Source organism: Amphiura filiformis, chromosome 6 (assembly GCF_039555335.1).
Source record: "Amphiura filiformis chromosome 6, Afil_fr2py, whole genome shotgun sequence".
In the NCBI taxonomy this organism is placed as follows: domain Eukaryota; kingdom Metazoa; phylum Echinodermata; class Ophiuroidea; order Amphilepidida; family Amphiuridae; genus Amphiura; species Amphiura filiformis.
In genome coordinates, this window is record NC_092633.1 from 13743310 (window position 1) to 13761142 (window position 17833).

The 17833-nt window shown below is 36.3% G+C and overlaps 1 protein-coding gene and 1 long non-coding RNA gene across 2 annotated transcripts; both read left to right on the forward strand.

Annotated features, from left to right (window-relative positions):
• Nucleotides 1-72: 72 nt before the first annotated feature.
• LOC140155000 (uncharacterized) lies at nt 73-4269 on the forward strand. The gene is made up of 3 exons (XR_011859332.1): nt 73-337; nt 2069-2158; nt 3852-4269. It is a non-coding gene; the product is annotated as an uncharacterized lncRNA (long non-coding RNA).
• A 7066-nt stretch (nt 4270-11335) lies between these two features.
• Nucleotides 11336-16503, forward strand: LOC140155002 (RWD domain-containing protein 3-like). The gene is made up of 5 exons (XM_072177672.1): nt 11336-11683; nt 12540-12917; nt 14629-14789; nt 15652-15767; nt 16103-16503. The coding sequence occupies exons 1-5, from the start codon at nt 11608-11610 to the stop codon at nt 16224-16226; spliced, it is 855 nt and encodes a 284-aa protein (XP_072033773.1). The 5' UTR covers nt 11336-11607; the 3' UTR covers nt 16227-16503.
• Nucleotides 16504-17833: the final 1330 nt, after the last annotated feature.

Below are 17833 nucleotides of genomic sequence, written 5' to 3' on the forward strand. Positions count from 1 at the left end.
AATTGCATTACATTGTAATATTTCTTTTGTTACACCCTGTATATTTCCTAGGTCACCCTATATACTGGAAAAATCATTAGATATTTGCAATCCTCAATATCTCAGGTTTCCGACAATGTATACTTTTGCACACTTTGGATAATTATTTTTCGAGTTATTAGGCATAGAGCACTAATACATGTAATTTTTGTCAAATGTGTGTATGTGACACAATAGGGTCCCAACTTAAAAAATGTGACCATATACATTGCACTGCAGAGCAACACTTCAAGTTCTTGCCCCAATGTCCTGGAATTAAATGCATCAAGATTTTGTAGAAGATGTCTTCCGCCACAATGTAAGTCTTGCTTTGTGTTGATTATGTAAAGTTGCAATTATTATAATATTACATCAGAAATACCAAAAATAATGTCATGCATATGCGGCATAACAAGCCATCAACATGCCAGTCTTTATATACATAGCAGCTAGTATACAACACTGTGATACAACATGTAGGCCTGTGTACTATTTTTTTTTTAGTTGTATAGCAATACATGTAGTGCCAGCAATACACCCTAGATGCAGGCCCGTCGCAGGGGGGGTGCAAAAGTATACAAAAAGTCCCAAAATATGACAATTTATGAGCGTAGCGATCAAAAACAGGTTTTTACGCTTTTTGGCCAAAAAATGTCCAAATTTTTGAGGAATTTACAAAATTGCCCCCCCTGGAAAAAAGGTCCACTTTTTCAAAATCAGCACCCCCAAAAAAAAATTCCTGCGTCACGGGCCTGCCAAGATGTGTACATATGCCCTTGCAATTGGGCATTGGCCCTAAAAGTTCAAGCCACGGCACCATATTTTACCTTTAACCCTAACACTGGACCCTGCTTTTGGGATCGGAAGTCAAAGAAGGTCCGAAAAAGTCAAGGAGAAGAAGAATTTTTGACTTGGCACCCCCGGGATTCGAACCTTTGACCCCTCGCATGCCAGCCACACGATCACGGTCCGGAAGCTACACAGGTTATTGCCCGGCCAGCAATTCCGTGCGCATATGACACTTAGGCTGATTGCGTCATCGCAGACCTTGGGATTCATGCATGCGCATATTTTTTCATCGTAAGATTTTGTAAGATTTTTGGGTGTTAGGGTTAATGATTATTATTATAAGCACCCTGGTGGTATTGATAAGCTTGTGGGGCCCCAAGTTATCCAATAGTCCAAGTTAAATTAAGGGCTGTGTAATGAGCACTGAGCCCTGAGGTAAAATTGGGTAGGGGCAAGATTATTTTGGCCAGCCAAAGGGGGGGGGCAATTTTGGCACTGCTCGATAAGGGGATGACTCCCGGGTGAGGGCAAGCAATAATTGGCACACATTCATAGCGTCTTTTAAATAACATGCTCTAAAATGCTAAAAATAAAATGCTCAAAAAGTGGGCCTTGACCGTAAAGTTCAAGAGCAATTTTTGCCAAGCCAATAGGGGGGTGGGGTGGCAAGCATTTCTGCCATTTGAAAATTCCCCAGGGGGCTCACAATTATTGCACAGGGCTCCCCTTAATATAAATTTATCAAAGGCATAACATAATTATGATGATGTTGATTGTCAGAAAATTCAAAACAACCGCTGTTGCAGATTGCATTGTGAGCTTTATTTTACCCTTATTTTGTTCTAAACGATTGAATTAAAACAGGAATTTGGATTGAAAAACTAGCCCTATTTTCACAATTTTGACTTTCATGAACACTTGAATAGATTAGGTCTATTTAAAGTACAGTGGCGGTGCCAGAATTTTTTTTCGGTGACATGACCCCTGAAATTCACTCCCGGCTCCCCCCCCCATGAAGGGGGAAGTGAATTTCAACAAATTTTGCCCAAAATTGCTGCAAAAAAAAAATTCAAAACAAATTTCAAATATGACTCATTTAAACATATCATACCGTACCTTGAATTAGCAACAACTTAGGCAAAAAAAATGCTATGTGCATGGTCTGCAATTAATTACTTTTTTAAAGAATAACAACTGTGACCCAAAATCTACAATCGACAGTTTGTCAAATCCCATTTTAATTCCATGAATTTTTTTATAGGCTCTGTGGCTGACGATGCAACCGTGAAGCTTGAAAGACTCAACGCCAACATATACAACTAGTCTGAATGATTTCGTTCAAATACCAAAGGTAACTGAAAAATGTGTGACGAGATTGACAGCCTCATCCGGTCATACTGTTCTTTATCCTAGATCAAAATGGAGACATTTTGCATCAGAAGAAACCTCATGTATTCTCATAATCCCATGATATTTTAGACCTGAAATATGTTCCGTTTAGCATTTTTGGTGTTATAAACTGGTTCTCAGTGGCGACATCAGGAATTTTTTCGGGGAGTGAATGGGGGCAAAATATTCTAAATTTGCACAAAATAGCTGCAAAAAGTGAAATTTTCTGTAATTTTAGTTCAAAAACTGGGGGAGTAAGAAAAATGCCCCCTGTAGTGCTGCCACAGATTGTTTTTTGTGGGTGGCAAAGTGAATGAGTGCAAAATCATCCAATTTTGTGCAAAATTGCTGCAAAAATAAGTGGGGGTGGGGGGAGAAGAATATTGAGGGGCAAATGCCCGGTGCCACCAATGATGGTTCTATGGCCATTATGAAACACATTTTTGGTTCTAAATGTTAAAACTGCTTGTGCAATTTAAGACAGTATACTATATTTGTATTAAGTACTGTCCCTGATGGTGGACTCTAAAAAATGGTGTGGCAATACATGACCAACCAAAATTTTGGAGGTGTAAGAACTTCTTAAAGTTTCCTGCCTGTTGTCATTTGTCAAAATTAAGCTCCCATTTTGAAACATCAAAAAAAAATTGTTGTTGGTTTAGGGACAGAGGAGGCTTAAAGGCATTCCTACAATGCACTATGATTAGGAAATTTGATCAATATAACCTAATTTTAAAGGCAAAGTCCCCATTGCCACACACACAAACTGGTAATTTTAAAACTGCAGCCAACGAGCTAATAGTTGAGACTTAGGACTGATATTTGATTTTCTTACAGGAAACATTCATATTGTCTCACTGCATTAATTTTATTCCTAAGTCTCGATGTTTTGAATGTTAAATAATAGGATGAAAACACCAGATATTTGCACACAATCTCAATGCAAGGCATGATCAACTGTACCATATGTGTACAAAAGCCAGACATACAAGGTCAGAAACCCCATTGGGTTGTGGGAATGTCTTTAAACATCCTCTGGTTTAGGGATGAAATCAAAACTCCACTGGCGGTTGACCGCCTGTCCTTTTGCTATTGTTCTAAACAATGGCAACTGGACAGAACCGCCAGTCAACCGCCGGTCGAGTTTTGATTTCAGCCCTTAATTGATGGGACTATTACAGAGCCCTGAATTGACACGGAAGAAAAGAACTATCTTGGGGTCCGACATATAGTAACTTGAGGGCCCAACTTAGTAAATCGGGTCCTGAGTTACTAAGTCGGGCCCCAAGTTACTATCTCGGGGCTACGAGTTACTATCTTGGACCCCGAGTTACTAAGTCAGGGCCCATGTTACTATCTTGGGGCGCTCGAGTTACTATCTCAGGCCCCAAGTTACTATCTTGGCCCCCAAGTTACTATTTCGGGGCCCAGAGTTACAAAGTCGGACCCAGACTTTTTTTCTTCCATGTCACTTCAGGGGCTCTGTACACTATACATGTATTAAACTGTAAATAAAGTAAATTATTTTGATGATCCTGAATTTCGAATTTTTCACTGGTACTTTTTTCAGAAAACCGCCAGATGTGAAAGCGGAAATATTCATTTTGCTAATTGAAGTTTAACTAACAGTAACTTTTTGCATAATTTGCTTTCAGGTGCTGCTGAAATGTGACCCAACTGTGGTAGGAATAGACTTCCAACAATACCAACTCATCAAGAAGAAAATGCTGTATATCCTGCATACATCAGCTGTGCAAAATAACGAGTTAAGCTGTTACACAAAAAAGTCATGAGAAAAAAGAACCTTGCACTAATTTTGCCTGTCAAAGATGGATTTATCTGAATCATGCACATGAAACTTTTCTGATTTATGATTTGATGCACATGCAAAATGGATCCATCAAAACTTTTGATTGTGTGACTACATTATTGTGAATATGAGTGACAAACTCATTTACCTTCAAACTGTATAACCCTTATCAGACTATCCAATCTGCAACTGCATGTATGGTTAAATTAGGGTTGTCCGGCAGGCTGGACTAGCTTGAGGTTAGTCATGTAGGATTGACTAGTTTGAGCATAAGTTAGTCAAGCCAGCTGGACTAATGTTACATTAGTCCAGCTGGCTTGACTAGTGCTATGTTAGTCCAGATGGGCACCAGTTGGGCTAACTTAAGTCAATAACTAGTCGAAAGTGACTAACCTAACTAGTCCAGCGTGCTGGACTAACATCAAACTAGTCAAGCGACTAAGCAAAAGCTAGTCAAGCTGGACTAAGATAGGTTAGTCATCCTTGTTAGTCCAGCAGTACTGACTAGCTTAAAACTAGTCCAGGTGGGCACCATCTGCATGGCTATGGTCAAATCTTCATGGCTATTGCCAGATCCATAATCTCTGGGTCATATAAAATTATCTGGGTCATATAAGTTTTCAATATTTCAAAGGAGAATTCCCTTGCTTTCTATTGTTTTTTAGCAGGTTCAATGAACCATTCATGTATCTCCTTTTCTATCTGACAATTTCCGCTCATTTTGTGAGAACAGGCCTCATTTGATGGAAAATCAGGAAATCAGTTCACTACACAAATATTCTCCCAAAATAAGGTGGTTGAAGAGTCTCAGAAGTGCAATACAATTGAATATATGAATACAAAAGCCACCTAAGTCCATACTTTGGCCAAATTGAGTTAAGCATGGGAAATTGTTGCTATACATAGGCCTGTCATATGCATGAAAGAACAACTCAAATTCATTCTCTGTGTCTATTGGGCATGTGAGAAATAGCATGTATGAAAGAATCACCCAATTCCATGATTTGAGTCTTGTAACACATTGATTGAAATCCAGTATGTATAAAAGTCCACTTGTAACACATTCATTGCTAGAGAATTACTTTTGAACAAAAATGGGTTTAATAAAGGAAAGTGTGTGGTTTATATTACATGGCAGAATGCTTATCAACATTATACATACCTGTGTGCTTTATTTTGTATTATCTTACTAGTGGTAATCTCATTCTAACATTGTTGTCTTTGTATATGATTCAAAAACCATTCAAAAAAGTCCAAAATTTAAAATGAACCCCACAAAGTCCCTGAAATGCTAATCGTCATACCTAATACAGGTTAATCCACTCATTTGCACGTAAAACTTACCATATTGACCAGGTAAATCTAACTGAAGGAATTAAAATGATACACGGGTTTTTCTCTCAAAATAACTTCGCATGGACTTAGGTGGCTTTTGTATTCATGTATTCAATTGTTAGCATGGTTATAACCTCTTTTAAACTTAGTCATGCAAGATATACCAAAGCATACATTTTTTGAAAGGGCTACCAGGCCTTGTGTTTTAGAATTGCATATTTTGCCTTTCCATTAATCCGCTCTCTAGCTCAAATATTAATGAGCTCATTTGTGTATTTGGCCTACATGCTTGTCATTAATCCACTGTACAGCTCAAACACAATCATTGATCAACTTTGCAATCAAATTTGAGCCCTTGACTATAAAACGTTTGCAAAATCAAAAATAAAATTTAATCTCATTTACTTTTTTGATTATGATTTTTTTAAAATTAAATTCAGCAAAATGCCTTTTATTTTAGTATTCAACTTTTGTTAATTATAATCCTTTTGGTTTTAATAGTTAAAGAACATTGAAGGCTACTATTGTTATATATACATCAAAAATTAAAACAAAACTATTTTATATTATTATTAATGCCCAGATATCCGGAAATTCCCTCAGATTTTCCAAACAGGAAATTTATGATATCTCTGGAAGAGAAGAGAAGGCAGTATGAAGGTCAAACAACCACCAAAATGTGTATTTTTACCCACACTATAATGTCAAACTCAATATTTGCAACCTTATTCCCATATTTTGATTAACGTTTTATTAGCAGATTTATCAAGGTCAATATATTTTTATATTAACCAACCTTTATTGTGGGGCCACCTTAATTACGAAACCCGTAATTCTGGTTAGACAAAGTATTAATATCCCAGCAAACACAAAAACGTTTTATAAACGTTTTTAAGGTTGGTCTGAATCCTGGAATAATTGAAACTTTCGGACCTCATAACTGCTAAATTCTTGGTGTAATGTATATAAAAATAACATATTTAGAATGGCAAAGACTTGATCAATTAATCTGTGAGGTAAAATTTGGGCCAAAATGCCATTTTTGGCCCCAAATCCCCAAAATAACGGGTTTTTTTGCCCACTTCTATTTCGTTAAGGGATCTGGAATGAACGTTTTGAGCGTTTCGACAGTATTTTTTTTGTGGGACATGAGAGCACATCAGACATATCGAATTGCATTCTGAATACGTAGAATGTCTTTCTGATATCAAATAATTTTCATTTTTTGAAATTCACGATATAATACACATTTTATGACAAATTATTAAAATTTGATATTTTTCACATTTTGATATAATAACAGTCCTCAAGTAAATTTTATAAATCTAATGATATATTCTTAAAGTGTATGTAGCTGGGAGAAAAAGCTTTTTTCTGGTGTTTTGGAAAAAAATCCATATCTTCAATACGAAAGGTCAAAATTGTCAATTGATCGTCGGCCTTTCATCCCACCTACATACACTTTAAGTACTGTTAAATGTCAAAAATGTCAATTTTAATTATTTGCCATAAAATGTGTATATTACATTGCAAATTTCAAAAAATCAAAATAATTTGATAACAGAAGGACATTCTTCGTATTCAGAATACCATTCGATATGTCCGATGTGCTCTAATGTCCCACAATAAATACTGTCCAAACGTTCATACCCCTTCCCTTAAACGTAAAAAAAAAAAAAAAAATTATTAATTTTTTATAAACTAGATAAAAATATCTAGGAGACTTTTTTTCATTTTTTTGAATTTTGACCAACTTCACCAAAAATATTTGAAATTTAGGTGAAAATCAGGCTTTTTCATGATTTGTTTGACCATTTTTGGTGCAAATTTCTCAAAGTTGGTCGAAATTCAAAAAAATAAAAAAAAAATGGCTCCTAGATATTTATATTAAAAAAACCCTGGAATTATGAAAACTTTCGGGCCTCATAACTGCTCAATTATTAGTCTAAAGAATATAAAAGTATACATTTTTAGAATGGAAATGATTTGATGAATTCATCTGTGAGGTCCAATTTGGGCCAAAATGCTCATTTTGGAGATAATCCCAAAAACGGGTTTTTAAATTAATTTTTAAAACTAGATACAAATATCTAGGGACCTTTTTTCATTTTTTTGAATTTTGACCAACTTCACCAAAAATATTTGAAATTTGGGCGAAAATCAGGCTTTTTTATGATTTTTTTGAAAATTTTGCATTTTTGACCATTTTTGGTGCAAATTTCTCAAAGTTGGTCAAAGTTCAAAAAAATAAAAAAACGGTCCCTAGATATTGTGTTGTAAAGAGTCAACTTGTGAGGGGACTTGTCATTTTCAAAATAACTTTGAATTGATTTTGACTTGAGAAAGGACATGCAGGGGGAATTTAAGTTTGTTTGATTTTAAATTTTCAATTAAATTTGAAATATCTGCACTTCATTGAGTGAGTCTCCATTATTTCTCTGTCATCTGTAATCTTCAGGGAGTTTAATACGATATACATTAGGAGACCAAAAAACCCTATTCTAGTAGGGGTTGTCGAGCGTTTATTATTATTTTTATTATTATTATCATTTATTTATTTATTGAAGGCAAAAATTCCCCCAATGACACCCTTTTGTCATCAGCTTACACCTAATGACCCCTTTTTTTTAAAAGAAATTTACACTCAAACAAACAAACAAAAATGCGCAAATTGTACAATTTTTACATTTTGTAGCACATTTTTGCAGTTTTGCCCAGAAAGTTATTCAATGACACACAATTCATGCAATTCTAATCCTTTCCATACGTAATGGCCCATTACATTTTCTTGGAGCCACCACTGAATGACCCCCATTTTGGACAAATAATCGCCTCCGGTAGATCCATAGTCTGGTATCTTACTTTGGTACAGGTATGTCACTTTCATATTCGACTCTGGATTCGAGTGCCCCCTCCCGGTCAAAGGCGGTGAAACCACAAATAACTTAACTGTAAAGACCAACCTTTGTGCAATAAATACGAGTCCGGGTGGGGGTAAAATTTATCTAAACTTCATGCCAAAAATTGCAAATTGCTTTACTCTTGTCCTTGCCCCCCCCCCCTCAACGTGTGGCAACATTTTGGGAACCTAATTTACAAGATGCAGCGTTTTATCATTTAGATGCAGCGTTTTATCATTTTAGAGCGTTGTATTTAAAAATTAGGCGTCCCATAAAACCAGGCACATAAATTGCTCAACCCCCATGAAAAGAAAGGGACATTCAGACATTTCAAGTTTAAATGTGTGGTTTTAAGCTAGGGACCCTAAGTGTTGGCGTTTTAATAAAATTATGCTTGTATAAATGAGTCCCCGGGATTTTGGATTGTAGGCCTACACTTTCAAATAATCCATGCAGAAGTTTTATTGAGACTAGAGGTCTAATTTTGGAGTTACGCCCTATAAGAATAGCTCAAGCTATAACACCCTCTAGCCTAGGAACACCCTATTCTGAAATTTTGAATAAATATTAAATGTTTTGGTTCTCGTCCTCTCCCTCCTAAATTAACGGGATTTGTCAGATTTGTTTAAAGTAGATTTTTTAACTTTTTTAAAACTTAGGAATAGCCTACCTTCCCGGGCCTACTTTACGAAAACATTATAGGCTTACAAATATGCCTAAATAAGTTTAGGCCTATTAGAGAACAAATATCACTTCCAAGAATTTTTGTGGTAATCTAGGGATTTATCCGGCCTCAGAATCTCACATTAAAATGAAAAAAGGGCCTCCTCATTTGCTCTAAAAAGACCGAAAACTAAGCCATGCTAATTACCGGGGCTAATTTTACATTGAAAAAAAAACCCTCCCTGCCCCAACAATTCATGAAAATAATCTGGGCGAGAACCAAAACATTAATTTTACACGGCCTATGGAAAGTTATAGGCTTATTATCAGTTTGAAGCTCTTAGGCCTAGGGAGAGAAAAATAGGCCCTATTAGGTCTATTAGGCCTGTTGAAATGTATCATGCATAGGCCTAGGCCTATTTAATTTAAAGACCTACTTGATAGACGTAGTATTTACTATTTGGCCTTGGCCTACTATTTAATATATTCATATGGAGGCCCGACATGGCATAGACCTAGCCAGCTGGTTAGGCCCAAACCCGGGGCCCAAAGAAATGATAGGTAAATTATATGAATAAAAACAGAATAAATATTATATAAAATGCTTTAAAAGTTGTATAGGCCTACCTCACAAAATTAATTATACACGAATCTTAGTTACAAAATGGTGAGGGTCAAATCTGGACCCGGCCCGTAAATCAGTAGGCGCTAGAGGATGGTCTAGAAATCAAAGGGACATGAAATATTATTTAGATTTTTCCCTACCGATAGGATAGAAGTATAAGTTGAAATTTAAACATGCCTAAATATTCCTATTAAATTGTCAAAAATGAGCTAAAAATAGTAAAATCACTGTAAAAATATTCCTTCATACAATATTTATATTTACTTTTCAATAATAAACAATAAAATTTAATCTGTTAGCTTTCATTTGGTACCAAATTTGTAGCCATACACCAAGATTTGAAAATAAAATCAAAGTTCCCGCAAAAGTTGCACTTCCACTAAAAATATCAATTCAAATAGCCCTAGCCCCCGGGCATAGCCAAGCCTAGTCGGAAAACTGAATTTAATTGATTGTTTCGCTAGTGTGAGCACGTCACCCACCACATGTGGGCCAGATAAAGTGAGCGCCAATGCTGGGCCACACGGAAGCCCGGCCAGCGTTGGGCCAGCTCTGGCGACATTATGTGGTCCATAAGTGACACACTATATTGGACCAGTTGTGACCGACTTGGTTTGGTCCAGTGCTGGCGCTCACTTTATGTGGCCCAACCCTGGTCCAGTACTGGGCCAGTGCAAATGGGCCCTTTTACTGGTCCAGTGCTGGTGGGTGTTTGCTGTGAATTAATCTATGAAATGTGCCATCTTGTGGTCGAGTGGTTGAGAATAAAACTTTCGGGCGCTGGCGATTTTTTGCCAACTTTTTCATTTCAAAAATAGGCCTACACAGGCCTGATGAGTGACAATTTTAATGATGTATCCTTCACTTTAAACGAATTATAAAGGAGGGGCATACATAATTAAAAAAAAGAAAAAAAAAGACCTTTCCGCTTCTTCCCTTTAGGCCTATAAACAGTTTGACTATTTTGTTTCACAAACGTTTTGGAATTAGGGCCTAAATAAATATTTGGCAAACAATAAATACCGTAGGCCCCTACGTTTGGTAGAAGTTGTTTGATAGTAACTTTTTAAAGTATTTATCTTATGTTTTGTCAAGAAAATCATCAAAATTATGTTTGTAAGTTTTCAGCAAATAAAAATTTTGAACAAAAAACACTGACATTATTTACCAAAACTCACATTATTTTCACCAAAAATCACATTATTTTCACCAAAAATCACATTATTTTCACCAAAAATCACATTTTAAACGTAAATTTCAAAACGTTTGGCAAACATTTGTAAAACAAATAAAAAGATGCATTTTTTCTTACTACTCATTTTTTTAATAGAATCCCTACTCATTTATTTTTGATCCCGTAACTATTCATTTTGATGAGATGTGCTGTTCATTTTTTATTAGGTATATCATCACTTTGAACTGACAATCTTATCAAAATGAATAGTTTCCATTTTGTTTTAACAAGTAACTATTCAAATTGACAAGATCTCCAACTCATTATTTGACAAGATTACCCACATCATTTTGACAAGATTCTGTTGAGTCCCCTCTGACAAGACACCATATTTTCACATTTCATTTTTTTGGTAAGAACCTATTCATTTTTTCAATTGACAAGGCAATCTTATCAAATTTGACAAGACTTTTTTTTGATGAATTTCTACTAATCTGATTCATTTTGAAGAGAAATCTGTTAATTTTGAAGAAAATTCTGTAATAGGCCTATATCCCCCTCGGAATAGTCATAGGCCTACTTGTCAAAAAAAAAATGAATAGATTCTAATCATTTTTGCGAAGATCATTTTAAGAGTGTGATTAAAATAAAACGTTTGACAAACATTTTGCTCCATGGGGGTTAAACATTTTGACAAACGTTTAAAATTTTTTTTAATTAGTGTGTGGTTCCTTATCCGTTTATAAACCGTTTGACAAACATTTGCACAAACGTTTGGTTATTTTGTGGTATGCGCCCTGAAAGTACTGGTTACGAGCTGCCTTGAACAATGTCAACAAAAAATTGAAAACTACTAGTACCGTGTAAGCTTAACTAAAATACTCACAATCTTGAAAGAGAAGTGATGGCTGAAGACGAAATAATTGTTCTGAAAGCGGTATTTTGCGACGAAGGAGAGTTTGAGTTGTTAAGCAATACAGGTTAGTTTATCTTTATGATCTTAGCTCTTTCTAAAGGCCAGTCATGAAATTCACATTCAGTCATGCATCTTTCTTCTGTATGTGCTGTGCCTCAATTTTTGCATATTGCACAATACATGCACAGTTTACATGATGCGCAATGATCCAGGAATCTAGGATTCATTGTAGATATCAGAACTGGGGATGGTCCTCTTTTGTTTTCATAGACATAGCGAACACTATGTTTGTCTCGGTCCCAGCCGGTTTGTGTTCCTCCGTCACTAAACAAACCGTCTGGCGACAACCCGTGAAATGACAATCGCTGATTGGTTAATGAATTTACAAATAAAACTGTTTTCAATTGGCTATAGGACGTGACTTGTGTAAGTGACACTAAACATCACAGGCCCTCCACTCTTTGTAGATACTGCAAACGAAAAATGTACCCTAGCTTTAGCAGCCACTGAGTGCTACTGAGGCGCCGATCGTCGGATATCGCCTTTCATGTACGTGACTTGCAGCGCGTACTCACGTACATTGTGTGGATTTATGTAACCGCATAGCTGTCCATCAGGCGCTGCACGCGCTGAAGCCCAGCGTTGATTGACAGCAAAATTTAACGCCAGTATTTATGGCGTTGATGTTCAGCCAATCAGAAAAGACGTACTATGAGGTTGTCGCCAGACGGTTTGTTTAGTGACAAAGGAGCACAAATCGGCTGGGACCAAGACTAACACTATGTCTACTTGACCCAGCCATTCTTCCATTTTATTCAAATTTCTACTTTTGCACCATTGACATTGTAATGGACATTGGTATACATGATAAATGCCGTGTGAAGGACTAGGCCTGAAGTGTATTTTTCATTAAATTTCAGCAAGTCAACACTCAGTAGCAACATTCCGTATCACTGTAAAATGTGACCAACACACAGATGGAGATTGTCTTACTGCTAAGGATGCAGCATCAAACTTGGAAACTGGAGAAAACAACAAAGACCCTGTAACAATTGACATCACCTTTACTCTTCCTTCATCCTATCCTGAAACAATGCCTGATATTTCATTAGCTACAAATTCACTAACAAGAGAAGCTTGTCAAAAGCTCAGAACAGATTTACTCAACTTTGCTGGCACATTGGAGGCTGAACCTATGGTTTTAATGATGATTGATTGGATGAAAGATCACTGGAAAGATTATGCACAGCAAATGGTGAAAAGCTGTGATGGAAACATAACATCACGAGAAAGTGAAGGTATGTGTGTGGAATTGTTTTGTATAATTTGGAAAATGTTTCTGTTAGGGCAAGAACATTGTCATTTGGTGAGGGATTGTGGAAAATGTATTCAGAATTATTTTTAAAAGGGGATCAATGTTACAGAAAAACAAAAAAATAGGGTCATTATGTGAGAGGGAGTTAATATAAAAGAGGATCAATGTGGCATATAACATAACATCACCTCACCTATTTTTAGTGAGCTGCCTACTACTCATCCCATGGGAAAAGGGAGCCATTCTAAAAAAGTGATGTATAGATATCTGTGCTTACTGCAGCATGAAATCAGAGACATATTTCTTGGGGCAAAGGGGCTCATTCAGTGTTGGTATGCAAAAAGATGGGTTCTTTACACAGTGGCGTAACTTTGGGTCAGGGTGCCCGGGGGCGAAAGTAGTTCGGGTGCCCCTGACCAGTATGGTGCAGAGCTAATCAATTTTAGTATTGAAAGCCATAGACCTACCGAATAACTTACGAAGTTTTTCAGATTAAATTTATATCATGTTTCAATGCAGTTCATGTTAATAAAATAAAATGTTTTCATATTCTCTACTGTCTTTACTTTGGAGACTCGTCACTAGCTGCAGTGACGTAGCATATGGCGCCCAGCGGCAAGAACACAAAATACCCCCTCTTCCTAAAACAATTGCGTGCGGGCGCGCGAACATGTGCACAAATACTACTAATGTGGTATTTAATCAAGTTGAACTTAGGTCTTTAAAATGACAATTTATATGTTGCAATGCGCGCGAAGCGCGCGAAAAATTTTGTGTTGAAGGGGCACCCAAATGAAGAGTAATTCAATGCATGGTGGGTAAAGGTTTCCACTTCTTTCCTATAACAAAGTACTATCGTGTCAAAGGCTATCCAGGCTTGGGTGCCCCTTAGCCCGGGTGCCCGGGGGCACGCCCCCCAGAGCCCATAGGAGTTACGCCACTGTCTTTACACATTGGGTGTCAATGTGAAAATCTGTGATGATGGAGTGTTATTGGCCAGCAATATTTGTTTTAGGGGGAAGGCAACCTTGCATGAAAACTACATAGTTGGCAGTGGTGATACAAACCCACCCTTTTTATTTCAAACCCACCCTTTTTATTTTATACCCTTTATACCAAAACTCCGAAACCCACCCTTTCTAAGTGTGGTTACTACTTACTAATCATAGATAAGTGGTTATGGTGGTCCAGGAGGTGCAGATTTGCATCCAAAGAGAATTACATATTGAAGTTTTAGATGACCAAACACTACAGAATGGGATTTCAATGTTTTTTGTGTTGCATTTAGTGTCATTCAATCGGAAATTACAGTTAGCTTTGAGATTGCAATTGTTGACTTACTAAACCCACCCTTTTTATCAGTCACCACCCTTTATATTTAATTTGGACACACATTTTAACCAGAAATTTTTCAAACCCACCCTTATAAGCATTTTGTGGACCTCTCAAACCCACCCTTTCTAAAGTGTGGGTTACCAACAGTGAACTAGTGTCCTTGAACTCATAAGTGTTGTAGATCATGTTTGAAAAAAAAAGTTGAGTGCAAAAAATTAAAAGAATCTGGTCATTGGTTAAGAAGATCCTTACAATGGCAGGTTGTTAAGTTTGAGATTTGTACTGAAAAAGTGAGTTCTCTATAATAGTATGTCATTAGGTTTTGAGAGATAGTTGATGTTTTACATTTTTATTTTCAGAAATAATTGTTGCAGTCCTTCACATTGATCACATGAGGTCAAAGGTCAAATATACCAAGACACTTGTTAAATGGGCTGAGGATTTGCAGCTGGGAGGTAGATTGATGTTTTACAACCACCTTATTTTAGTTCTTTTAGAAGGACTTACTACAGAAGTAAAAGTAAGTCAAAATGGTCATAGCTATGTGATTTATTTTCTCCAAAATCCCTTTATGTGTTTTGGTTTCCTGAATATTTAAACTGTTGGATGACTCAAAAGCTTTGTGTGAAAGGCTTCAGTAGATTCACGTGGATATTATTATGATATAAAATTGGATGAATTTATTGGTCAAGCTATGAGTATTAAAATATTGGAAGAGGCATAGTTAAGTCCAATATTGAAATATTATTGAGCCAAATATATTTTGTATCAGGTGAAAAACCATCAATTTTTATCATTATTATGTTTTCAGAATCTTTTCTTGGTCAAATATTTTTGGCAAAAATGTGATTTTTGGTCAAAAATGTGTTTTTAGTCTAAAATTATTTTTGGTCAAAAATGCGTTTTGGTCAAAAAAAGTTTGGAGAAAAAAAAGAGCCGATCCAACACAGGCCAAGTGTTGAGCTGAGTCCAAGATTATATTGGACTCTTTAATGCTGTACAAAGTATAGGAAGGAAGATTCTGAGAACATAATGGGACCTTGGTCCATTTTAAACTTAATTAAAAAATGTTTCTCTAATTTTACCAAATTCAGCATAATGTGTGTCCCACTAGTGACTTTTCTATCTTAAAGCACCCCTTTCAGTGTTCTTGTAGCATGGAAGTATGGTATTAAAGCAAGTTAAAACCCCTAGAAAACTGATCACTGTGATATTGTGAAATATATGAGGTTTGTCTTTAAAGTTTCTATAGTTTCACAATTTGACTTTCACATACATGTATAATTCACCTACATAGTAGTGTCCTAATTAGGGTACATGACATTATTCAATGACATGCTCACTTTGCGCGATCTTGACTTTGCTTTTCTCTTTTAACACAGGAATTTATAGTGAGACTACGCACTCAAAGAGTAGATGTTGATTCTGCAGGCAGAAGTTGTAAAGAAAGAATGATGAGGGTTCTTGTTGAACAACCTCATCCATCATCATGTAAAAGGTAAGTTGTATAATAATAAAGGGATTTCAATACACTGGCAAAGTTCCACTTGTATGAGGGGAGGAGAAAGTACATATTGCACAACCCTTTTGAGCTTTCTAAAGATGAGAGAAGTAATCAATATCCAAGAATCTTGCTTCTCTTTCGTGACTCAAAGCAACTACTTTGGAAAATGTTTGATACATGCTTAAACAGGTGGGAAAATTATAGTTTGGTTGAAATGAGTCTTGTCTGTAAATGTAAGGGGAAAGGGCCATGTTGTGCGTAGTAGATTTGTACAGTTCACCATTCCTCTCTATTCATTCCCTGTTTCACTGTTTTGTTTTCATTTTTAGGTATACAAGTTTTGAAGTTGTGGATTGCACTAGTGTTTCTGCCTTGGAAGCTGTTTTTAAAACGTCTGAACTGTCAAATGTGTATAGAACTGAACTTGTTCCTGAATTTAAACTTCTCCATTGAAATGACATTGGTATGACATCCACTGTTTATTTCATTCACAGACTAGAAAATTCTACAGACTATTCACCAACATTAGACTTCATCAGACATCTGATTAATGATGGTGTGACCTCAGATGTTGTGATGTCAGGCGGTGAGGAATCAATCATCAATCAGATGCCTGATGAAGTCTGATGTTTTTGGACGCAATGTAGCAAAGTGAGTTGCAAAATTTCAGTTCCAGTATCAGATTTAATTTGCGAAATAATGTTTTGAACTACTGGATGAATAATCTACACCAAGAATTTTCTTTTGTTTTTCAATTGTTTCTTGTATATATTTTGCATATGTTTTGGTTTTTCACGCTGCGATCTTTTGAAATGGCGTGTAACAAAAGCTCTCATGTATGTATGTATGTTTATGAGAAAGGTTTTTAACACAAGTCTCCACATACATAAATGACAGCCAATGCTCTACCAACTGTGCTAATGAGTCAGATGGAGAAGAGCAGTGATGTTATTATCTATAGGCCTTCAGTTCAATACCCCAAGATATGTTTGAAAGTTTATTGTATTACATTTAAGAAGGGCAACTTGATAAACTTAAGTGCGGATTTCTATTTTTACTGTATAATTCAAAAGAATTTAAACAATTAATGTTAACATTACCTAGGGGAACTAATGGAGACAAATGCTGTGTTCCATTGAGCCACTGACGTGTTTGACATACACAATGTTGAGGGCTCAGTACAACACTGCCTCATCTCCATTTAATAGCTGCCCTGGGTAATATTATTTATAAACACAATTGCATTTATAGACAACATTATCACAGGGAACTTGGCCGAGTTTGGTCCAGTACTGGGCCAGTGTTGGGCCACACCTGGAACCGGCGATTGAATCAACAAAAGGACCTTTCGTGTGGTCCAGCAAAAGTGACACTTGGATTGGACCATATGTGTGAGCCGCTTGCAATGGGCCACATCAAGCCACTTTTGCTGGCCCAGAGCTGGTAGTACCACGAGCTGTCTTTAAGTTTTCATAAAAATTCTAATCAATCACCGGGTGTGTTTAAGCTTATAAAAAGTAAATTAGATGCCGTTTACAAGGTTTTTATTCATATATCTTGGCCCAAAAGCATATACATATTTAAACAGAATGTTTGAGGATTCAGGCTGACCACTGACGACATCGAATAGGTATGTATAAACTATAAAAAATCTTGTAATTTCACATGCATAAATCTCATTTGGTTTCATTTTCATGAAGCGGAGAGTGTCATGTTATGCATGTCAGCTCAAAACATGAATTATGAACACGATGTAGGACTAGGAGATATGAAAATGACATATTTGTGGTAAATATGCTGACTGAATTTGAATCCACGATTAATGGAACAGTTTATTAAATCATTAGAAGACGCAAGTTCATTCTGGTGAATGTATGACTTGCATTGGCATGCCGCCTTGCAATGCATTTTAGGTGTTCCACTCTTTTGCAAAGAAAAATGTGAGAAGAGAAAGAGGGGGAAAGGAGAAAAAGAGAGAAAAGAGCCTAAAAACGGACATTTGGTTCGTAAGTAGGCCCTATAATTATATAGGCCCTAGGCTAGGCCTGTGATTAATTTAG

Coding starts and splice junctions, on each gene's coding strand:
- LOC140155002 (XM_072177672.1), top strand. CDS start 11,608: ATGGCTGAAGACGAAATAATTGTTCTGAAAGCGGTATTTTGCGACGAA. Junction 12,918..14,628: donor AACATCACGAGAAAGTGAAG/GTATGTGTGTGG, acceptor TTTTATTTTCAG/AAATAATTGTTGCAGTCCTT. Junction 14,790..15,651: donor GACTTACTACAGAAGTAAAA/GTAAGTCAAAAT, acceptor CTTTTAACACAG/GAATTTATAGTGAGACTACG.